This window comes from Neovison vison, chromosome 1 (genome assembly GCF_020171115.1).
Source record: "Neovison vison isolate M4711 chromosome 1, ASM_NN_V1, whole genome shotgun sequence".
In the NCBI taxonomy this organism is placed as follows: domain Eukaryota; kingdom Metazoa; phylum Chordata; class Mammalia; order Carnivora; family Mustelidae; genus Neogale; species Neogale vison.
Window position 1 is genome coordinate 142,813,943 of NC_058091.1, and position 25,476 is coordinate 142,839,418.

The window sequence follows — 25,476 nt, forward strand, 5'->3', positions numbered from 1 at the left end:
ACTTCTTGCTTTTTTTTTTTTTTTTATTTAGCCTAATGCATTCAGTTTTTATCCATGTTGTGATTATTAATAGTTCATTACTGCTTATTGCCTAGAATTATTTCATTTGTCCCTAAAAAAAATATTTCATTTTAGCGCCACAGATTATCTGTTCACCAGGTGATTAGAAATTTGTGTTGCTTACGATCTTGGGCTCTTATGGCTCAAGCTCCTGTAAGCATTCACGTGTAGATCTTTGTGTGGATTCGTGTCTGTGTTCTCTTGGGTCAGTACCCAGGAGTGGTATTGCCTCTAGTCATGTGGTAAACATCTGCTCAGCCTTTTAAGAAACTGCCAGAGTGTTTTCCAGAACAGCGACACCATCTTGTTTTGCACCAGCTGTTCCAGTTGCTTTGCGTCCGCACCAAAAGTTCTTACGGCCAGTATTGTCACCTCAGCACTTGTCCTAGCTGTGTAGTGAGAGCTCTCTGTAGTTTTTAATTCGCTTTTCTCTCTTGACTGGTGATGTTCGGTGCGTTTTCATGCGAATATTTGCCATCGATAGATCTTTGGTAAAGTGTTCAAATCTTCTACCACCTTCCCCTTTCTTTTGGTGATGTTGAGTTAGGAAACTTTCTTAGGAGACAGTACACACACACACACACCGACACACACCGACACACACACACACACACACCCCTGTTTCTTATGACATGAAAGAAAAGAAGTTGACAAAGTGGATTTCATCAAAGTTAAGTATTTTTGCTTCTCAAAAGATACTCTGAAGGAAATGAAAAAGGCAGGCCACAGACTAGGGGGAAAAGAGTTGTAAAACACATTATCTCCCAAACACTTTATATCCAGAATACGTAAAGGACTCCTGCAACCAAACAGTAGGAAATCAACCTATTTTTAAGATGGGGAAAAGATTTTTATCACTTTTCATTGCCTTTTTAAAATTTTGTGATATTAGAAACTCGGAAATTTGGGGCAGGGGAGTGATGAGTCAGCAATGAGATTCTTCTGTGGTTTCCAGACTTAAAACTTATATTCTCAGGAACCCAGAGCAGGTCTGATAAAGTATGCATTTCTCTCTCTCTGTTTTAAACCTTTTTTTTTTTTTTTTTTGTATGAAAAGGATTAATTCAACTTCTCAGTTTATTTACAATGTACTCTGATGGACACTCCTTTAAAGCCAAGGACTTTGTTGTTTATTATTTTACATGTTTAGATATTTTACATGACTTTCAGTGCTCAGTATGGTGTCGGGCTCAGTAAGTATTTGTTGAGTGAATGTTAAATATAAGGTATTCATTTAACTTACTTTTTTTCATGTTGTTCTGTTTTTCCCAGAGCGTTTGTTTTTAAATTTCTCTTTTCCTGTTTCATGGTGCTGAGGCCCCCATATGTTGGTTTCTTAATTAATGCATCAGTTTTGTATGCCAGATAGGTAATGAATTGCCACAAATATAGTTGCTTATACCCAATACACAGTAAATACACAGCACATATTTGTTATTTTACAGTTCTGGAGACCAGAAGTGGGACATGGGTTTTATTGGACTAAGATCAAGGTGTTGACAGGGCTGTGTTCTTTCTGGAGGCTCTGCGAGAGAGGCTTTCTTGTTGCCTTTTGCAGCCTTAGAGGCCACACGCATTCTGTGGCTTGGGGCCCATTATTCCATGTTTAAAGCCAGTGGTGCTCTCTCAGACCTTTTCATCAGTGTGTCTCTCTCTGTCCCACACAGGGGACACTTACCTTTAAGAACTCATGTGAGTGGGTTGGGCCCATCTAGAGAATCCAGGTGAGTCTCATCACATCAGTGAGGTCTGTTTGCTAGGGAAGGGGACACAGTCACAGGTTCTGGGGCTTAGGACTTGAATATCTTGCCTGAGAGAGCATTATTTATTACCTGATGTTCTACATCTCTCATGTGCATTTGTGTTTTGATTCTTTTATCTCTTTTTAACTTCAGTGTCACTTTAAAAGTCATTTTTTTACTTTGTAATATTGTCCTCTTATTTAATAGGGTTATCATATTCCAATGTCCCCAAAATGTGTCTTTGTGCACTTGTGCTTAGCAAATGTTGAGTTTTGGTACAATTGCTGAAAGAGTTGTTGTTTTTTTTTCCCACTACAGAAAGTTTCACAGGTATTTTAACCGGATTTAAGAGGAGAAAGTTTCCAGTATGGGTACTCATTTTTCTTGGTATCCCTCTAGCCTGGCCTTACCTGTCAATCAGTAAATCTCATCTCTCACCGAATGTTCGTCACTCACTGGTACCATTCAGGTAGTAAATAAGCTTTTAGTGATATGTGGAACGTGTGCCATGTAATTTTTGGAGAAAGGGCTGCTCCTACCATTGGGAAAGAATTTTTCTCAGTGAAGAGAGGAAAGGAGATAAAACTATGCTGGGAAATGAGGTTTTGTTCAAGAAGTTAAACCACGTGTAGCATCCAGTATTCTTTTATGTACTTCATGAGCTAACTTGTTTATAGACTAGTGAATTCAGTGTTTTTTCTGTAGTAAGGTTAGCTTAGTGACTGCTATGGCTTCCTCAGATTTTAGAGATTGGGACATTGAGCTCTCTTACAACACCATGTATAGAAGTAGCGGCTTTCCTTCACAGCTCGGAGAAAAAATTTTAGAGAGAAAAATGTCTTACTTTTTTGCAGAGAAGTCGATATTGAACTTTAACTTATCAGGTACTGATTATTGAATTAAACTCCCATTATGGTTCTAGTGAAAAGTTTAGACCTACATTTGAGGGAAAGACTTTATATAGCATAGTTTTTAACAGAGATAGATAGAAAGACTTTTTTTTTTTTTTTTTAAAGGTTGATGGAGTTTTAGGTGGTTTTGAGGTTTTGGTCTGATATTTCTTAATTAGAATGGTAAAGACAGGTTGCCCTATTTACATACAATCAGAATTAGGAGAGCCCATGAAAGAATTCCTTTGGATCTGTATTAATGTGTACCTATAATGTATTAACCTCTCTTGCAAAAGGATTTGAGGTGTCTTGGGATGAGGTCTAGAAATAGTAAAACCCCAGCTAGATGTATGCAAGTAGAAAAAGACTCAGACCAAATAGTAGAGAAACGCAGGTGAACAGTAGTCTGTGTACATTTTCAATAGCATTACCCTGAGCCGCGCTGTTGAAATAGTTCTGTTAACTAAGAGTTCTGGCTCCCTTGGGTGGGTGTAATAGCATCTGAACAGCACAGCAAGAGGTACAGTGTCTCACCTAATCTCCCTCCTCTGATCATCTGACCTCCTCTCCAGTTGCTGTGTCCCTCATTCACCATCCCTTCTGTTCCGGCCCCTGGAGCTTCACGCTGATGCTTGTCTTAGGGTTCAGGTCCCAGGATTGACGCTGCCTGTTCAGGGGCTCTTGCGGACCACTGTAGCGAAATTGCCCTCTCCACCTCTGGCCTCTTGCACACTTGATTTTCTTCACGGCATTCGTCATGACCAGAAATGAACATTTCAGTTATTTGCATGGTTTTCCCCCTCCTCCATTAGAATGGAAGGCCCCCTGAAGCAGGGCCTTTGTATTTTCCACCATTATGTCCCCAGAACAGTGCTTTGTGCTTTGTTGGCGCTTAACAGACGTTTGTCAAGGGTATACGTGCATGCCAGGGGTGATCTGTGGGGGAAGGTCTGGGGGAATAGCTGTTACCGGGGTCTCTTGAAAGTCCTGGTTTGGTTGGATCGCATTCTGTGATCATTTAGGAATGACCTCCACGCGTGTAGAAAAGGAAAATTCATGAAGTGTACCACCCATGTGCCATTCCTCGGTAAGATCACTAAAAATCCTTGGTGAGCCGTTAGCTGGACGTCCTTGTGCCTCGGTTCCCTTAGCCTCGGAAGTCACGGTGCTGTCGGCTGCCTGGGAATGTCGTGAGGATTAAATGTGACAATGCAGGTGCTGTATTAGCACGGAGCCTGGGACGGAGTAATTGCTCAGGGAATGTTAGCTTTCCCTGTGTCTCCACTGGTCACGCAGTGGTGCCGATCGCTCAGAAAAAAGAGGTACTTCCAAATGCACCCTAATGCAGACTTCTTTGTTACCCCAGTTGGCCAGATTGTGCCTGAGGTGTGCGTAGGTTTCCTAGAGCTGCCGTCACCGATTGCCACGAGCTGGGGGGGGCTGTCGTAGCCATACCCTAAACCTGTGGTTGCCAGGAGCTGCGCGGAACTATATAAATTAATCAAAATTAGAGGTTAGCTTCTCCGTCTCCGTAGCCACATTTCCAGTACGCAGGAGCCGCGTGGGGTGCGCGGCCGCCGTGCTGCCCGGCTCGGCCTGTGCTCATCTCCATCCCTGCGGAACGGTCTGGGGTAGCACTGCTCCAACCTCTCACGACGTTTCAGAACAGCCCTTGTACTCGCTTTAGGTGACTGGGTATAGGTTTGTTTCTTCAGTATGTGTCGAGTTATAAATTCGGAGTAGTTCGTAATAGCCGAATAAAATATCTTTATGGATTTCTTTTAAAAGTTCTGCAGCAGAGTGACTCATTAATGTTATTTATGAATTGTTTGTTCACGGACTCCTTTCTTCCTTGTCGAGAACATATGGAGTCAGTACATACATGCTGCAAGCCTTTTTTTTTTCCTGTATATTTATAACCAAGTGCCTGAAGGACACAAGATACTGTTTTATTTATTTTATTTGAATTAGATGCCAGAAACTAAGCTCTTGTGTATTCAGGGCTACAATTTATAGTATTAATTAAGAACAGCTTTCCTTTTCTCTCCAGAATGAATTCAATATATTCTTCATTACTGTGTGTGAATCTTGAGTTTGTTCTCTTGTGATTGTTTTTTCTTCTCTCCCTGCCTCCTGCTTGGGCTTTTTTTGCCTTCTAACTGCCCTCTTCCTCTAACTCCCCATCTCCTGACTCTTCTCCGCCATCCTTCTCTGCTTCCCTTTCTTTCTTTTTCTCCAACTACTTCCTCCAGTATCCTCCTTACTAGAAATGGACACAGCACAGTATTTTCTTTAGGTCATTCACTGAACCATCCCTTTGCATGTTTGTAATCAAATGCTGTTTTTTTTCCTTTGTTTTAATATTTGGTAGATACTTCTTAAAGTCCTAGAGGTCCTCCACACCACCACCCAGCGATTAACTTATGTCTGGGAAACATCGATTTTTCTACCACAAAGCAAATGTAATCAGTACTTTAAAAATTAGGATATATTTTTTTCTGTATGACCATCAGTATAAAAGAAAATCTCTTTATTTCTTCAACACATACATATATACACACACACACACGTTTTTAAACTTTTATTTTGACATAATTTCACCTTCACAGGGAAGTTGCAAACAAAAGGAATTACCATATACCCTTTACCCCAATTCCTCAAATGTTTCTGTTTTACCAAATTTGCTTATAATTCTTATGTATGTATACACACACACACACACTTTTTTTGCTGATCCTTTGGAGGGTAAGATGAAAACATGTGTCCCTTTACTTCTGAATATATACATATTTCAAAAACAAGGATTTTTTTGTGTGCTACTATAGTATAACTTTATAGCAAAGATACACTTCTATAAGTTAGCATGCAGACCTTATTCAGCTCTTGTCAGCTGTTCTCTAATAATGTCCCTCTTCTTTGGGGAAGAAAGAATCCAGACGCCAAGTTGCATTCAGTTCTCAGGTTTCTTTAGGCTCCTTTAATTTGGAATATTTCCTTCGTTTTTCCTTGAGTTTCATTAGCTTAGCATTAGAACATTTGAGTACCTCCAACCTGTATAATTATTATTATTTTTAAAGGATTTACTTATTTTAGAGAGCTAGAGTGCGGGGGGCAGGGAGAAAGGGAGAAGGGGAAGGAGTCTGAGCAGACTCTGAGCCGAGTGCTGAGCCTGGTATGGGGCTCGATCTCATGACCTTGCGTTTAGGACCTGAGCTGAAACCAGGAGACGGAGGCTTAACTGACTGCGCCACCTAGGTGGCCCATATTATTATTTTTGAAATAACCGCTTTTTTGAGATGTAATTCACATACAATACAGTGACCTCACATAATGTGTGTAATCTAATGGTTTTTAATATATTCAGAATTATGCCATAATCACCACAGTCAATTGTAGAATTTTTTCATCCTTCCAAAAAGAAACTCAGCACTCCCCGGCAGTTTCTTTCATTTCTTTTGCTGCGTTGCCCTCAGGCAGTCACCAATCTACTTTGTCGTTGAAGATTGACCTGTTCTGGCCATTTCATATACCTGGGATCGTACAATATTTGACTTTTTTTTTTTGGTCTGGCTTCAGTTAGCATACTGTTTCAGCATATAGTAGCCCCTTCCTTTATCTGTGGGGGATGTATTCCAGGTATTCCAAGATCACAGTGCATGCTAGAAACCATGGATTGTACCGAACCCTATATATATTGTGTTTTTTTCCCATACGTACACACCCGTGCTAAAGTTTAATTTAGAAATAGGTGAAGTAAGAGAGTAACAGCAATTACTACTAATAAAATAGAACTATTGTAATCACGTGCTATAATATAATGGAAGGTAATGTATTATGTAATGTAACATGTGATGTGGTCTATCTCTCAAAATATCTTCATGTACTCTAATCATCCTACTGTACTCATCCTTCTCATTGTGATGATGTGAGATGATAAAATACCTACGTGATGGGATGAAATGAGGCAAGTGACGTAGGCACTGTGAAACTAGCCTGTGGACCTTCTAAGTATATGTAAGAGGGAGGACCATCTGGTTCCGGATTGCGGGTACATGAAACCGTGGATAAGGGGGGACTACTCTTGCTCCTGTTCCCCTTGATGGTATCATGATTATTTCCTTGCATGGCTGTACCACCTTTTGATTCTTTATCAGTTGATGAGAATTGAATAGGTTCCACCTTCTGCTTATTTTGAATAATGCTGCCATGAGCATTTGTCTGTAAGGTCTTGTGTAGACGTCTGTTTTTCTTTCTCTTGGGTGTATCCTTACAATGGGAATTGCTGGATTGTTCTGTGACTCTGTGAACTATTTGAGGCTCCTCCAGACTATTTTCCAAAGCAGCTGCACCATTTTACTGCATTCCCACTAGTAGTGTAGGACGATTCCAGTTTCTCTGCATCTTTGCCTACACTTGTCATCTCACCTTTTGATTATAGCCGTCCTAGTGGGTATGAAGTAGTATCTCATTATGGCAAAATATATATAACATAAGAGTTACTACTTTGATTAATTTTAGGTGTGTTTCAGTGCTTTCACACGGCTGTGCAACCATCACCACCATTAACCTCCAGGATGTTTTGTTTTAACAAACTGAAAATCTAGACCCAATACACAGTAGCTCCCTATTCTTCCATTGTGATTTTGATTTGCATTCCCTGGTTGACTAATGATATTGAACATTTTTTTCCATATGTTTATTGGACATTTGTGTATCTTCCTTGGTGAAGTGCCTATTCAGATAGACTTTGCCCATTTTCATTTTTTTAAAGATCTCATTTATTTATTTTAGAGACAGAACGAGAGAGAGTGAGAGAGAATGAGTGTATATATGTATGTATGTATGTGTGTGTGTGTGTGTGTGTGTATGAGAGAGTGTGAGCAGGAGGAGGGGCAGAGGGAAAAGGAAAGAGAAAAAGTCTCAAACAGACTCCATACTGAGCCCAGATCCCAATGCTGGGCTCTATCCCACAATTCTGAGATCACCAGCTGAGCCAAAATCAAGAGTTGGATGTTTAACTAACTGAACCACCCAGGTTCCCCTGCCCATTTTAACTTTAATTTTTATTCTATCATTCTTAAAAGTAGGCTCCTTGCCCAGTGTGGAGCCCAGTGCAGGGCTGGAACTCACAACCTTGAGATGAAGACCTGAGCTGAAATCAAAAGTTGGATGCTTAACCAACTAAGCCACTCATTTTTCCCCATTTTTAAATGATTTGTCTTTTTATTATTGAGTTAAAAGGAGCTCCTTACATATTTTAGATACAAATCTGAGTCATACCATGTTTATGATTTGCAAAAATGTTCTCCCATTTTCTGTGTTGTCTTGTTACTTTTTCAATGGTGTCCTTTGATGTATTAAGAGGTTTTAATTTTGATGGTGTTCAATTTTGATGGTGTTTAGTTTACCTTTTTTCTTTTATTGTTTATGTTTTTGGTGTAATATCTAAAACATCACCATCTAACCTAAGGTTCACCTACATTTATGACAATATCTTCTTCTAAGAGTATTACAGTTTTAGCTGGCCTCCAACTTGGTAATTTTTTTGACTGCTCTGCCTGTAGTTAACTTCTCCAGAGAAATTCTGACTCTCTAGGAATACTGCTTCCCTCCCAGTCTGTGTGTTGTAAGACTGGGTGCAGTGATCCCTTTGAGCTATTAGATCTCCAGCTACATAGGAACACTTTGCTATTTTTGTTCCACCATTGGATTATCTCATATTGTACTACTTTTATTCTCCGTTTTGTATCCTCAGCTGATATCTTGGTTATTCATCCCCATTCCACTGGGAAACTTTTCCTTGTCCTTTCCATCCATCTGTCTGTAGGAGTAGGCTCTATTTACTGTATTTTCTTAGTTATGATTCATTACTGTGACCTCACTTCTTCCCCTAAGCTCATCGACTCCCTCATTGTTGGATCAGGCATTTATATTCCAGTCTTTATGTGAACTTATGATCTCTGTCGCATTTGACCCTATTGGGTACTTTCCTCCTCTTTGAACCCTGTTTTTCTGGCTTTGATCACAGTCTATAAGGAGGCCACATGAATTCTCTTCATAAAACCAGAACCTAGTGGTTCCAGTGGTTCCAGTGAGGTGGGTTTGTTTGGGATCTATGATCCAACAGAGATTTACTTTTCCTTTGGCAGTTTCTCAGTAGTTAGTGCAGCTACTACTATTATGCTGGGCTGAGTGGTCAGAGGTAGAATGGAATCCAATTGTGTTCTCACAAGTCTTTTCCTCACTTCCCATAGCACAGTGAGGCCAAGGGAATATTTAAAAGAGACTTGCCACTGCACTTTTATAAAAGGTTTTTACTTAGTTGAGTTCATTGCAGCATCGTTGTATGATAATGAAAGATTAAAAATAAGGGTCTATCAGTTGGGGAATGGGTGAATGCATTATGGTCTATCGATACAGGAGGTACTAGGAAGCTAGTGAAATAAATGAAGTAGACCTCTATGTATTGATGTTGTATAGAAAAAAATAAAGAGGCAGGTCTTTACTTTCCTCTCATCTGTCTACCTATTTATCTCATAATTTGTAAGAAAGGACAGAGCAGAGCTACATATAAATGTTCTGCATTGGAAGATGTCTGGTACCTACTTATTAAGGGATTATGAATGATACTATCTGAGGAGTAGAAATAGAGGATGTACGATAATACAAGTTACTTTATTTCCTTTTTATGTTTTTAATTTGTTTGAATTTTTCAATGAACATGTATTTCTTCTATAATAAAGCAATGATTTGAAGATTTTAAGGCATGAGTAAGTTGATAAACTTAGGACTCATTCTGTTTCGACTTTCTCTCTTCCCTTAGCTTCTTGCACTACAACCTTTGTTTTTTTCATTTTCCTTCTACATCCTAGCCATTCTAACTCAGTCTCCTTAGTGGGCTTCTCCTGTCTTAATCTGGTTTATCCCTCAAGAGTCCCCTTTGGTTCCCTGAGAAGCATTCCTAGATCACTCAGTCACAATTTATTACCTTTCCTCTGTGTTTCCATGGCACCCTGGGGAGCTCTCCTTTAGTCACTGGTGTCTAGGATAGGAGCTGTTACTATTTGGCTCTGTCTCCCATTGACATGAGCGCAGTGACCAGCGCACAGTAAATATCCATTAAAAAGGGGCTTCCGGGTTAGAATAATAAAGCCTAGAATTTGGGGTAGGTTTCCTTAATACTAGCATGTCCTTTTGTGTGGGTTGTCATTTCATGCCATTTTTCTTAAAGAATGAAAAGAAGAGAATGTGTGTGTGAAGAGACATGTTTTAATTAAATGTCAGTTTGTATCTCAGGATGTGTTGAGTTTATGTTGATAGTCTGTGCTACCAGAACTCCAGGCAGTTTATTTAAATGTATTATGATTTCTTCCTTTATCATTGGAGGACAGGAGACTAGTAATTTCATACTTCACTGTAACACAAAACATTAATACAGAATATTTTTTATAATATCTCCCAATGCATTAATTAAAGAAAACCTACATTCGTGTGCTTAGAAAATGTGATACACTGACTCAGGCAGAAGGGTAAATACAAATTAATGTTTCTCATCCATGTCAATTGCTTGTCTAACAATTTGTTTTCTTTTTAGGTTCAACAGATAGATCGAGTGGTAGAAGTTGTGGAGGAAACGATTAAAGGTAATCGTCCAAGTAGGATAAGCAAGTGTATATGGTGGTTGGTCCCCTGTTCCTTATCTACTTTTGCTTTCTGGGTACAGTGAGCCACAGTCGACTGATGTCCAGGACCAGATGGTCTTCCTTCTAAATTATCGTCAGAAGGTCAATAGTGGCCTGACCCTATGTCAGAATGCCTACCTCGGTCACCTCGTTTCCCATCATATCATCACAAGAAGCATGAGGAGAGGACAATAAGACATTTTGAGAGAGAGAGAGAGACCACATTCACATAACTTTTTTTGCAGTCTACGGTTGTAATTTATCTAGTTTATTATTAGTTATTGATGTTAATCTCTTACTGGGCCTAATTTATAAATTAAACTTCATCGTATCTTTGTATTTATAGGGAAGAACACAATACGTATAGGATTTGGTACTATCTGTGCATAGTTTCAGGCATCCCCTGGGGGTCTTGGACCATATCCCCTGGCTGGTAAGAAGGGGGAATTACTGTATTGTGTGAACCATATTATAAAAATATCACTTAACATTTATTTACATGTAAAATGATTAACATTTTGGCCTTGACTGTTTCATGCATTCACCAGTCTAATACGGGAGGCATATATTTGATTGGCTTATAAGTGAGTCAGGTGTGAAATAGATTTCATTTAAGTTTTAGGTCAGGAAGACATAATTTAATCAGTTTTAAAATAAGGAAATGGGGCGCCTGGGTGGCTCAGTGGGTTAAGGCCTCTGCCTTCGGCTCGGGTCATGATTCTGGGGTCCTGGGATCGAGCCCCACATCGGGTTCTCTGCTCAGCAGGGAGCCTGCTTCTCCATCTCTCTCTGCCTGCCTCTCTGCCTACTTGTGATCTCTGTCTGTCAAATAAATAAATAAAAAATCTTAAAATAAGGAAATGAAGAATGCCCTGGGGAGTCAGTTGGTTAAATGTCTGATCTTGATATTGGCTCAGGTCTTGATCTCATGGTTGTGAGTTTGAGCCCCGTATTGGGTGACATGCTGGGTGTGGAGCTGACTTAAAATAAATAAACAGATAAATAAATAAGGAAATGATTTTATTTATGTGGGTTTTTGGGGTAACTTTATTGAGGTACAGTTGACATTATGTACGTTTTTTAATCACCTGATTAGTTGCCCATATGCTTTTTAAAAGTACTTAAAAAATTTTTTTTTAATTTTTAGGTAATCAGGGCACCTGGGGGGGTCAGTGGGTTAAAGCCTCTGCCTTCGGCTCTGGTCATGATCTCAGGGTCCTGGGATCGAGCCCCGCATCGGGCTCTCTGCTCAGCGGGGAGCCTGCTTCCCTTCCTCTCTCTCTCTGCCTGCCTCTCTGCTTACTTGTGATCTCTGTCAAGTAAATAAATAAAATCTTTAAAAAAAAAATTTTTTTTTTAAGGTAATCTATAGACCCAGCATGGGACTCAAACTTACAACCCTGAGATCAAGAGTCACATGCTTTTCCGACTGAGGCAGCCAGGTGCTTCTCCAAGTACTTTAAAAAGTAGTGTTCCATTTTGATATTCTCCTGCATATAATTTTTGTAGTTACACTGGAAAATAGAACTGATGCTTTGTTTCATCAGCCATGGTTCTTCAGATTCTTACTGAAGCCACTGAGAAGTAAGTTATCCTCAGTGCTACGGTTTAATTTTTAAATACTCATAGTTCGTTTTCCTCTGTTAGATTAGTACAAATGAAAACCAGTAATGCAGTGTTGAAATATTACATGAATTGAGTTTCTCACTTAAAATTTTAATTGTTTTGTTATAAGTGGGAATTGTGTGTTTAAAAAAAAGAAAATGGACTCCCGTCACCACGCTGAGGTTTAACCGCACACTCTCCCTGCTGGCTCTGTCTGTCGTCTTCCATGAGCTGTTGTTCATTTCCTTTGGCTCCTTGCTGTATTGGCTGGCCGTAGAATGTGAGAATTAGACAATACCTTAATCTTCTTTGAGATTTCAAAATAAAATGAAATACAGCGATTAAAAACATAAAGCAGCGATCATTTTTCTGAGTTTGTCGGACTGTGTACGTGAGTCCCCACCTCGGAGTGTGTACAAGGGCTGGCATTTTTTGTGGGGTCCTGGTGCGGGAGGTGCGACGCGGGGCCTTCCATGGGGGTTATGTCGACTAATCTTCCCAGCAGCATCGGGATGTGAAGCGGGTGTAAATATGACGTTTCTGATGACGAAGCTGAGACACAGGGGCACACAGCTGGTGGTGGCAGGGTCGGGCCTGGCATCCAGCCGGGCAGCTGTGCTCCGGGCCTGTGTGGGCGAGTTTGATGCTACATTTGTGCCACTGTACTGGGACCGCTGTCATCTCTCCCATCCGAGCGCCACTGTGTTCGTGGTTGACGGAGTTCCTGGAAGCAGAGCTTCAGGGTGCTTGAGGGGTTTGTTGCCTTGTTCATCTTCTGTCTTAAGGACCAGCTCCATGATGGCTACTCAGTGTGGATATATATATACTCAGTCAATGGTGATGAAGTTAGCAGAGGAGAAAATCTAGGTGACCCGGGGTGTGGTGATGACTTTTTAGAGGCAACACTAAAGGCTTGAGCTAGAAAAGATGTAACTGACAAGCTGGACTTAGTACAACTAAAAACTTCCCCTCTGCAAAAGACACTGTTGAGAGAGCGAGAAGACATGCCACCGACTGGGAGAAGACGTTTGCCAGAGGTGTATCTGGTGAAGGACTATTATCCAAAGTATATAAAGAACTGTTAAAACTCAACAATAAGAAAATAAATAACCCTATTAAAAAATGGACCAAATACCTCATCAGACACCTCACCAAAGAAGAGACGTAGAGAGAAAATAAGCATATGAAAAGATGCTCGGCCTCATAGGTCATCAAGGAAATGCAGTTAAAACATGATACCACACACACTTATCTGGATGGCTAACATCTGGATCACTGACAACCCCAAATGCTCGTCAGGGTGTGGAGGAACAGGAGCTCTCATTCACTGCTGTCAGTAGTTCAAAATGGTACGGCCATTTTGGAAAACAGTTTGGCAGTTTCTTACAAGACTAGTACACTTTTACCGTACGATCCAGCAACCATGCGCCCTGGCAGGTACTCAGAGGAGTTGAAAATTCGCGTCCTCACAAAAACCTACACACAGATGTTTATTCAGTAATTGCCAAAAGTTGGAAGCAACCAAGATGTCCTTCAGTAGGTGAGTGGATAAACTGTGGTCCATACAGGCAATGGAATATTGTCCAGTGCTGAGAAGAAATGTGCTACGGGGTCATGAGAAGACATAAAGGAAACTTAAATGCATGTCACAAAGTAAAGGAAGCCAGTCAGAAATAGCTACACACTGTGTGATTCCAGCTCTGTGACGTCTGCAAAAGGCAAAGCCAGTAAAAAGATCATTATTGCCAGTGTTGGGGCAGGGGGAGCAAGATGAATAAGCAGAGCACAAAGCAATGTTTTGGGTGCTGGCAGTATTCTAGATGATATTGTAACGGTGGATACATGTTGTTGCGTGTTTTTCCAGACCCAGGGAATGTTCAGCGCTGTAAGTGGATTGTAATGCGGTCTCTCAGTGATTGTGACGTGTCCGTGTAGGTTCATTGATAACGAACGTTCCACTCTGGCAGAGGACGTCGATAGTAGGGACAGCCTGGGGGAATGGTATATGGGAACTCTGCACTTTTCTGCTCAATTTTGCCATGAACCTAAAACTGATCTAAAAAAGTCTAATAAAGAAAACAGCAGATAGTAATATTGGGCTCTGAAGGCTGCCAGATGGCTCGGAGAGATATAATTTCTATAGGAAGTCATAGAAGGTAAAGGTAAAGTATGTTTTTCTATACTGACTGGCTCCAAATGTGTACGTTTTCTACACCAAGAAATTTTTAAAATTTAAACATCACAAGTAAGATCTTTTATCTGTCACCATTAAATGTCTAAGCTTTTTTTTTTTTTTTTAAAGATTTTATTTATTTATTTGACAGACAGAGATCACCAGTAGGCAGAGAGGCAGGCAGAGAGAGAGAGAGAGGGAAGCAGGCTCCCTGCTGAGCAGAGAGCCCGATGTGGGGCTCGATCCCAGGACCCCGAGATCATGACCTGAGCCGAAGGCAGCGGCTTTAACCCACTGAGCCACCCAGGCACCCCATGTCTGAGCTTTAAACAGATTCCTGGCCTAGTGGCTCACCTCCCTCAGTTTGTTCAACTTTAAACCAGTCTCATCCCCAGTAGCATTTCCAGATCGACTGCCTTGACCATGAAGCTTCATGAACATTCCTTTCCCACCTGAAAGCGGGGATTCTTCAGCATTTTTACTTTTCTAACGAAGACATCATGGAGTGGATAAGAAGATGGGCAGGCCTTTTCTGTGTCTTTTCCGATGCTGCCGGGAACCAATTTATTGACCACTCCTTTCAAGTCATTTGTCTGCACATCTCAGGTCATGATTTCATCATCTTTTTCTCAATTTGGTGGACCTCTTGGTACTAAGTAAAATCAACACAAAATAGACGAAGCAAATACCATCGGTAGTTTTGACATCAACCTGAGCTTCAATCACGGTCTGTCATTTTTTTGACCGTGGAGCACATTTTGTCACTGGTAAGATCCATGCCATGCTAATTCGTCAGGCACTTTTTGCCCTGAGTGTCCTCAGCAATTAGCTTGAATTTTCTAAATGCAACTCTTTGATTGTGCAGATCAGCAAGGCTTACTTCAAAAACACAACCCTTGAGGCCAACAGATGCAATTTTGCTTCCTTGAGTTCTCGTGACTCATGTTTTTTCCCAGTATTTCTTATACTGTACGAAGCTAGCTGGCACTTTCATATCATACCAGTCTTTCTTTCTTTCTTTTTTTTTTTTTTTTAAAGATTTTATTTCTTTATTTGACAGAGACAGAGATCACAAGTAGGCAGAGAGGCAGGCAGAGAGAGAGGAGGAAGCAGGCTCCCTCTTGAGCAGAGAACCCAGTGCGTGGCTTGATCCCAGGACCCCGGGATCATGACGTGAGATGAAGGCAGAGGCTTTAACCCACTGAGCCACCCAGGCGCCCCCATACCAGTCTTTCTTAGAAGATGGCTCAAGCATTTTCTTCTTGCCTCCCTTTTTGCTGCCTTTTGTAAGGTGTCTCTTCTTCCCAGCCACCATGGTGCTGCTCGGGGAGCCAAAAGGCCTCTACCAATGTGCTCTTTGATGTTTCAGGTGCTGAATTTGCAGCTTGCTCTATGTTTCTCTGAGAGTCCTGCCCATAGTGGATGATTCTGTCTATTCTTACAGACCCTTTCTCCACCCTGACGTGTGTCCACGGAGGCTGACCTGTGTGTATTACGTCAGTAGAACCCTTGCTATTTTTGTGTCTAGGTAGGTTTCTCCCACTGGAGGTTGGAGGTATGACCTGAGTGTGAGACAGGAGTATTTGTTACGCTTTCCTACTCTCCCCTTCCCTCTTTCTGCTGGTTTTGGGCTTCCCTCAGCGGTGGCCACAGGTCCTGTCAGGTGGCCCACTCTGGTCTTCTGTTCCTCGGGGTTCTTCTGTTCCCTTCCTTTGCTTTTTCAGGCCCGGGGGTGGAAACAGCACCCTGCTGTTGCTAGCCTCAGAGCGTTGCATTGTCTCTTGCTGGTGTTACCAACCTTGCCAAACCTTAGTAAATAGTCCCTTTATTAAAACCTCTTCAATTATGCAGTGTGCCATCTGCTTTGCTGGGACCCTGATTGATAAATGCTCTGTGGAGAAGCGAGTCTTGGCCCAGAAGGGCCAGATGGAATACAGCCTGACAAGGGGATTTTGCCACAACTGTCTTGTTTCCGCATTGGATTCCTGTTGGGCTCTCTTCATATGTCTTCCTTGAAGGGGGTTTGGACGTAGAGCTTCTGCCACAGCCTGTTTGCCTTGTTCTTACTGCTTATGTTATCCCAAGTCATGTTTTAAAGATGTATCAGTAAGCTACCTTGGTGCCCAAAGCATTTAACTATTGTGATTAACATAAAACTATATAAAGCATATTCATTTGTATCTGTCTCGGTTGGAACAAAATGGAAAGTTCCAAGTTATTCTGAAAGAATCCTCCCTATTTTAATAGTGGCCTGAAAATTCCATTCATTTATAACATTTGCTTTAGGAGAGAACAGATTATAGAGAATTTAGGATTTTCCTCTGTATCATCTTGATAATCCAACCAGGCATATAACTGATTCGGAGGGAAGAAGTATAGATTAAAAGGATTTACATGTATTTCTTTCTTTTAAAGTATTCGTGTGTCTTAGTTTGGGTTTACAGGGTCACTAAGACTTTTTTTCTTGTGTGAAAGCTCTGAAGGGATGTAAGTTTGTATTTCTTCTGATATGTGTACATTATGGCCTCCAGTCACTGCAGGATAACTTAATGATTGCAAGTAAATATTGCCTGTTGATATTAGAAATATTTTTGTTATTAAGTCATATTTCTTCCCCAGTCAGCTTCTAATAAAAGAGGTCTCCATTGTTATTAATATGTTTGCTGGTATTTCATTCAGTCTAATGCCAAATGCCTCTAGTGTCGGTAATTCAAGACTTTTCCAATATGGCACAATCTGCAAGTTTAATTGATTTTCCGATTCCCTTAACTTCTCAGTAATTGATGCAATCTTGGATTAGACGGACCAAAATTCCCAGGGTACTACACCAAATAGCTCCTTCTTATTTAACACACTGCTGGTCATCTTCACTCTGTCAGATTTTGTATTTTGTGTTTGGTACGAATTCAGAGTATGAACTTTTTGTGAATTAAGACTTAAGACTGGACGGCAGAACTCCATCAAGCGTGGTTTTCCTAAGTGTTAATAACTGAGCAGCCTCCCAAACATCCCGTGGAGATGTACGTGAGGATGCTTTCCAAACTTAATGAGTCAGAGAATGGAGCGTGGATATGCAACATGGTCCATCTGGGATGGTATTAGACCACAAAAGCATGTCTACTTTTTTAGGATTTGTTTTTCAATAAAATAATTTATTTTCAAAAAATAAATTTGCTTTGAATAAAGTAATTCAGTAAAATGATTTTCAAAGTATGCTTTGAAGGGACCCTTCTCTGCATCCTCTCAATATGTGTAATTGCTGATACAGCTATTAGGTAGGCAGAATGTGCTGGAAGGTATTGCACATTGCTTTTACATATTGGGAATACTTCCCAGTCTCACTGGTGTAATTAAATAAGTGATAACTTCTCTCTTGTAATAACTAAAGAAGCCAGGAATTTATGGCTGTGGATTATTTAGTTTTTTTTTTTTTTAATGATCCTATTTTAAGTGCCATGTTAATACATGATTATAGTTTCGCAAACATTGCATTTTGCCACCTTCTTAAATGTGTCAGTTTGTCTTTTCCTCTTCCTTTACCTCACTGACCCTCTCATGGTTCCCCTAGATTAGCAGCAGGATTCTAACTTTACTTTCTTGCCCTCTATACTTCAGTATACAGTATTTCTAGAATGAATTTTTTTAATCCATTGATTTTTCTTTTTGTCTAATATTTTTCTTCCCTGAAAGCTTCTAAAGCTAAAATAAACATTTAAGTGTGCCCCCCAGGTGGTCGTATGCTTTGTGATTCAGAATTGTTCTGTATGTTTTTGGTTTGTCTTTACACTGCTTTAGTGTGCCTATCACTTAACATTTGCTTTTCTCTTCAAAGATGCATTTTTGTACAGGTTTGAAGCCACCTTTTATTATTAATGGAATTAATTTTTATGAAGTCTTGGGTCTTTCATTAACCTCTGCATCTTCATTCTGGGTGGGGCTACAAGGGAGGGCACATGGTGTTGAATAGTTTGTTAGTTTGACGGATCTTACTAGAGTTTTCACATAACATACTGTTACAATGGTTCACTGGATTTAATTGTTCAAAACAAGGAAAGGAAATTACTTTCAGCTTGAACCCCTCCGGCTTCCCATGACCCAACCCTTCTATTAGTGGTCCCACTGATCTGTCTGGAAATGTGGCCTCATCCTTTCTTGTTTAAATATTAACAAGGAGTTGCCTACTGAGAATTGGATGTTCATGTTAACTCTTAGAATTTTTTTTCCTTTTAAACACAGATGGGCCCAGTGTCCCTCCTTTACTCTGACTTCTGTGGTACTCCCCCCTCCAACCACCCCCAACTCAGAGTAAAAGGTAAACTTCTACGTGGCCTCTAGGGGTCAGTATGAGTTGCTTCCCCTGCAGTTTCCCTCCTCTCCCCTCCTTTAACTCTGTCCCCTTTTCATTCTGTTCTGGATGCATTGATCTCTGTGATGTTTCTCTCCGGTCCAGTTTTATGGAGAAATAATTGACGTACATCACTGTGTAAGTTGAAGACCTGCAGCAGCACCATGGTTAGGTTTCTGTATATTGTGAAATGATTACTGAAGCAGGTTCAGCTAACCTGCACCTTCTCATACAGAAACAATCAAAAGGAAAGAAGGAAGAAAACTTTTCTCTTTGTGGTGGGATTAACTCTCCTAACAGCTTTCCTGTATGCCATACAGCGCTGTTAGCTGTAGTCATCAGGTTGTATATTCCATCCCTAGTACCCATTTATCTTCTAACTAGAAGTTTGTACCTTTTGTACCTTTCCCCAGTTCCCTCTTTTCTCCTCCACTGACTCCCTGCCTATGATAACCGCAAGTCTGATCTCTTTTACTAGGAGTTTGCTTTTTCTTTCCCCCTCGTCCACGTCTCTGTCCCCTCATATAAGTGAGATCATACAGTATTTGTCTTTCTTAGTTCACTTAGCAGAATACCTTCAGGGCCCCCCCCCATGTTATTGCAAATGGTAGGATTTCTTTATTTTTTGTGGCTGAATAGTATTCCATTGTGAATCTATTCCACATTTTTATCCATTCATCCACTGATGGACACTTAGGTAGTTTCTGTCTCTTAACTCTTATAAATAATACTGCTTTAAATGTGGGAGTGCAGATAACTCTGTGAGAATGTGTTTTTAATCACCTTTGGGTATATTTTTAGAAGTGGAATTGCTAGATCATATGGTAGTTCTAGTTTTAATTTTGTGAGATCCTCCATAATGTTTTCCATAGTGGCTGTATCAGTTTACAGTCCTACCAGCAGTGCACAAGGTTTCCCTTTTCTCCACATGCCTACCATCATTTATCTCTTGTGTATTTTGATGGTCATTTTTTAACAGGCAAAACGTGGTATCTCATTGTGGCTTTAATTTGCATTTCCCTAATGACCAGTGATGAAAGGTAGTGTGGACATTTTAACAATATTTGTTCTTCTAAACCATGAGCATGGAATGTCTTTGCATATCTTTGTGTCATCTTAAATTTCTTTCATCAGTGTTTTATAGTTTTTAGAGTACAGACCTTTCACCTCTTTGACTAAGCTTATTTCTAGATATTTTATTGTTTTTGATGTGATTATAAATGGGATTGTTTTCTTTCTTTCTTTCTTTTTTTTTAAATGGCTTCAGGGTTGTTTTTAGTTCTAGAGCCTGCAACAGTTGGTCAGCAGTGCTAGCTCAGCTGGTATAATCTGAAGGCCTCTTGCCTTTCCAGGTGTTCATGAACAGAATCCCTACAAACAAGGTTAGAGACCATTGAGATGTATCTCAGTGTGTGGTGAGAGGGAGAAGAGGTCTTCCTCTCTCCTCCTGTTCCCTTCCTTCCCACTTTTTCTAACAAGATTGTTTTATGGTCAGATGCACTCAAACCCATCACAACAGCAAGCAGCCATCTTCAATACTGCTGCTTCCAGAGTAGGAAGCAAAGAGAAGAGTGGGATTGTTTTCTTAATTTCACTTTCTGATGCCTCATTATTAGTGTATAGGAATGCAGCAAATTTCCGTACATTGATTTTGTATCATGCGACTTGACTGAATTCATTTATCAGTTCTAATAGTTTTTTGGTGGAGGTTTTATGGTTTTCTATATCTAGTTATCATGTTATCTGCGAATAGTGAGAGTTTTACTTCTTCCTTAACCAGTTTTTGAATGCCTTTTATTTCTTTATGCTGTCTAATTGCTGCGGCTAGGACTTCTAGTTCTATGTTGAATGAAGGTAGTAAGACTGACCATTCTTGTCCTGTTCCTGACTTTAAGGGTAAAGCTGTCAGTTTCTCACCATTGTGTGTGATGTTAGCTGTTGGTTTGTTATATGTGGCCTTTATTAGGTTGAGATGTGTTCCCTCTAGACCTGCTTTTCAGAGGGTTTCTGTCATGAATGGATGCTGTCCTTTGTTGAATGCTTTTTCTGCATCTTTTGCAATGATCATATGGTTTTTTATCCTTTCTCTTATTGATGTGATCTATCATGTTGATTATTTTGCGAATATTAAACCACTCTTGCATCTGGGAGTAAATCTCACTAAATAAATCATGGTATATGATTATTTACTGTATTGTTGGTTTTGGCTTGCTAATATTTTGCTGATGATTTTTGCATCCATATCCATGAGAGGTATTGGCCTGTAGTTCTCTTTTTTTATGGTGTCTTTATCCGATTTTGTTATTAGGGTGAAATTGGCCTCGGAATAAATTTAGAAGCTTTCCTTTCTCTTCTGTTTGTTTTGGAACAGTTTGAGGAGAATTAAAATAGCTATTTCTTCTTGAAATATTTGCTAGAATTTTCCTGTGAAACTGTCTGGTCCTGAACTTTAGCTTTTTGGGGTTTTTTTGATTACTGGTTCAGTTTCCTTGCTGGTGATTGATTGGTCTGTTTAAATTTTCTATTTTTTCCTGCTTCATTTTTGGTAGGTTGTATGTTTCTAGGAATTCAGCTATTTCTTCTAGGTTGTCCAATTTGTTGGCATATAGGTTTTTATAATAATTTTGTTACAGTTGTTTGTATTTCTTCTCTGTAGTAATTTTGTTTATTTGGGTCCTTTTTAATTTTTTTTAATAAGTCTTTCTAGAGGTTTATCAATTTTGTTGATCTTTTTAAAGAAATAGCTTCTTGTTTCATTGATAGGTTCTATTTCTTTTTGTTTCTATATTATTCATTTCTGCTCTAATCTTTATTGTTTCCTTCCTTTTGATGGGTTTGAATTTTGTTTGTTGTTTTTCTAGCTCCTTGAGGTATAAGGTTAGGTCGTTTGAGATTATTCTTACTTCTTTAAGTTAGGTCTGTGTTGCTATAAACTTTTAGAATGACTTTTGTTGCATTCCAAAGATTTTGGACCATTTTGTTTTCATTTAATTTTTTGATTTCTTGATTTAACCTTTTCATTGTTTAATAACATGTTATTTAACCTCCATGTATTGTGTTCTTCCAGATTTTTTTTTAGAGTTGATTTCTAGTGTCATAGTGTTATGGTCAAAAAAGATGCATGGTATGAATTCCATCTTTTTGAATTTGTCGAGACTTGGGGTTTGGCCTACTATGTGACCTATTCTGGAAAATTTTCCATGTGCACTTGCAAAGAATGTATAGTCTTCCATTTTATGCGGGAGTGTTCTGAATATATCTTTTATATCCATTTGGTCCATGTCTTTCAAAGCCACTGTCCTTGTTGATTTTTTGTTTGGATGATCTGTCTATCGCGGTAAGTAGTAAGTCTTCTACTATTATTGTATTATTATCCATCAGTTCCTTTATGTTTGTTATTAACTGTTTTATATATTTGGGTGCTCCTGTGTTGGGTGCACAAATATTTACAATTGTTATATCCTCTTGTTGGATGGTCCCTTTATGATTATATAGTCTCCTCCTTTGTCTCTTCTTATAGACTGTTTTAAAGTCTGTTTTGTCTAATATAAGTATTGCTATCCTGCTTTCTTTTGGGATCCATTTGCATGATAAATGTTTCTCCATCCTCTCACTTTCAATCTGTAGGTGTTTTTCAGTCTGAAATGAGTCTCTTGTAGGCCACATATAGGTGGGTCCTGGTTTTTTAAATGTACTCTGTCACCCTGTGCCTTTTGTTTGGAGCATTTAGTCCATTTACATTCAAAGTCGTTATTGATAGATATTTATTGCCATTTTGGTACTTGTTTTGTGGTTGTTTCTATAGATTTTTCTCGGATCCTTCTCTTCTATTTCATGATTTGTTGGCTTTCTTTAGTGATGTTGTTGGGTGCCTTTCTTTATATGTTTTGCGTATCTATTAGTGGTTTTTTATTGGTAGTTACCATTGTTTTGTATATAACATCTTCTGCATACAGCAGTCTGTATTCAGTTGATGGTCTCTAAAGTTTGAGCCCATTCTCTACTCTTTCTCCTGACGACACACAAACACACACACACTTTTTAGGTCTGTGGTATCATATTTTACATACTTTTATTTTGTGAGTCCCTTGACTGATTTTTACAGAAATATTTATTTTTATACTGTTCTTGTGGTCTTTCTTTCTTTTTCTTTCACTTTTCATACTCTCACTTATGGCCTTCCTTTCCACTCACAGTCGCATTTGATATTTTCTGTAGAGATGGTTTAGTGGTCATGAACTCCTTCAGTTTTTGTTTGTCCGAGAAACAATTTATCTCTCCATCTATCCTGAATGGTACCCTTGTTGGAAAGAGCATTTTTGGTTGTAGTTGTTCTCTTTTAACATTTTGAATTTATCATTCCACTCCCTAATCTGTAAAATTTCTCCTAAAAAACTGCTCATAGGCTTATATGGCTTCCTTTTTATGTAACTGTCTTCTGTTCTCTTGTTGCTTTAAAAATTTTTTTTTATTACTACTTTTTTACCATTTTAATCACTATGTGTCTTTGTGTGGACCTCCTTATGTGAATTTGGGGGGATATCTCTGTGCCTCCTAGATCTGGATATCTTTTTCCTTCCCCACATTGGGGAGGTTTTCAGCTATTATTTCTTCCAATAAATTTTCTCCCCCCTTATCTTTCTCTCTTCTTTCGAGGTCCAGATAATGTGGATATTATTACACTTGATGGCGTCACTGTTTATACAAACTCAATTTATACACTTTTCTGCAAAGTCAATTTGTATAATTTTCTGTCCTCTCCTTTGGTCCGTTTGGTCTCTTTTCGTTACTCTGTCTTCCAGGTCATTAATTCTGTGGCTTCATCCAGCCTGCTGTTTATTCCATGAAGTGTATTTTTGATTTCATTTATGGTGTTCTTGATCTCTGATTGGTTCTTCTTTTTATTTTAGTGTTAAGGGTCTCACTGATGTCCTCCACTCTTTTCTTCAGTCCAGTGAGTATCTTTATGATGACTTCTTGAAGTTCTCAGTCACATTTGTCATTTATATCCGTTTCCCTTTGGTTTCTTGCCATGGCTTCGTCCTGTTCTTTCATTTGGCAGATGTTTCTGTCTCCTCACTTGGCCTTTCTGTGTCTGTTTCTGTGTGTTAGGAAAGTCAGCTACTTCTCTTGCTCTCAGTGATAATAGGCTTTAGAGAAGAGTAGAGGTCCCATAGTGCAGTGTCCCGTGTGCCCCAGGGCCTGGCTCTACATGGAGTGTCTCCTATGTGTGTTGCACGTGCCTGGCTGTTGAGTCCTCGGCCTCTTTTTCCTTCAGTCCAGTGTTCTGCAGATGCTCTCTTTGCCTATCGTGTGGTTGGTCTGCTTGTGAAACGTGAACCGCTCCTGCCGCTCAACTGGTGCTGAGCAGAGGTCCTGTAAAACGCGCAGGTCCGGAGACATGCTGCTGGCAGGGCTCGTACCAGTCTTCTGGAGGAGGGACCTGCAGTGCCGGCAGAGTGACTGGAAAGTGACGGGGAAGGGTGGACCATTGAAGTGGGGTACAGTTGGGGGATGCTTTCTGCAAGCATGCTAAGTATGGAGTCTGGGTCCTGCACTGCTTCCTGCAGTGGCCCTTGTTTATGTGCCGATGAGGCTGCGTTGAAATGGCTCGTGCCCGCTCCTTTGTTTCCAGAGGGGTCTCCCTGCCGTGCTCTGAGATGAGCACATCCTTCTTCCTCTCATGTGCTCCCCCCAGCCCCACCACCACTTTTCAAACTGCTTGCTCCACGCTCTGTCTGCTCAGGCTGTTTGTTGTCCTGTCTCTTTAAAGGTGGGGACTCTGTTTCCTAGAGTCCTCCAGACTCGACCAGAGCTGAGCCTACTGATATGTAAAATTCCAGGCTTTAAGTCCCACTGGTTTTAAGAACTCAGGCTATTCAGCACCTGTCATCTTGAAGGAAAAAATGTGACAGAGATGTGTCTCTGTCAGAGACAGAGAGTCTGTTTTCTGCCCTTCTTCAAGCCCCACCAGTTCCCTCCCTGTTGCGGATGGCCACATTCCCTTTTGCTCCCAGGCCGCAGTCTTTGCCCTTCTTACCCTCCTACTTTCCAGCCTTTAGTTGTGGAGTTCCACTTCCCAGCCTTTAGTTGTGGAGTTTGTTCTGCCATCTTTGGATCCTTTCCTGAGTTATTCACACTGATGTGGGTGTTACCCAGTTGTGTTGGAGGGATGAGGTGAGCTTCAGGTCCTCCAGCGCCATCTTGTCAGCTGACCTGAAGTAATTGTTGATAGGTAAGCATGTACTGTGTTGCCATTCTGTGCATTGTTTTCTGGTTGCTTTGTAGACCTTTTTTTGTTTCTTATTCTGCTCTCCTTTTTTGTGTGTTTTGATATCTTTTGGTATTAGTATGCTTTGGCTTGTATATCATGTTTTTTTGTGTGTAATTCAGTTTTTCCTTATGGTTACTGTGAAGCTTATATAAAATATTTTAAACTTTTAACACTTCATCTTAACTGATGGTGACTTATCGTCCATGCTTTTAGGTTTCCTTTGATAGAGATAGTTCTTTACCAGTCAGCTCCGTTTGGGTTTCTGGGTGTGTTTGGTGATAATGTCTTTGGCAGTTGTGGGGACTGCTAATATGATCTTTTGTGGTTGAGGCAACTCTGAGGCTGGGGATGGGGGCGTGTGCCCCTGCTGAGAACAATTAGATAGGGCTTGGTTACCTCCCCACCTGAGGCATCTGTAGGAGGGGCTCTGTTGATGCCTCAAGTCTCTGGTAAGGCCTCCTCCATGGTCTGGACTTAGAACTGTATTCAGTAGTAGGTGGGGCTAGGAATTAACTTTTCTGCTCTGGCGGAGAGCAAAGAAGGGCCTAGGAGCTATATAACTAATTGTTTGGGGGCCTGGATCAGGCCTGAGTGTGCACTGAATCTGCTGGTCAGGTAAACCCACCAGGTTTGCTCGGCAAGTGGGAGAAGGCATGGGCTGCATTGTACGTCTGAGTGTCACCTTCTGTAGGACTGTTGAATGGG

The 25,476-nt window shown here is 40.2% G+C and overlaps 1 protein-coding gene and 1 pseudogene across 3 annotated transcripts in view; one reads left to right on the forward strand and one right to left on the reverse strand.

Annotated features, from left to right (window-relative positions):
• The window catches only part of CDKAL1 (CDK5 regulatory subunit associated protein 1 like 1), a 633,148-nt gene that overhangs the window by 175,406 nt on the left and 432,266 nt on the right, over positions 1-25,476 (forward strand). For all 3 annotated transcript variants that reach the window (XM_044259756.1, XM_044259746.1, XM_044259765.1), the window contains one exon: positions 10,287-10,335. In XM_044259756.1, coding sequence (XP_044115691.1) covers positions 10,287-10,335 — 49 coding nt within the window. The remainder of the gene's footprint in view (positions 1-10,286; positions 10,336-25,476) is intronic.
• LOC122913164 lies at positions 14,478-15,467 on the reverse strand (annotated as a pseudogene).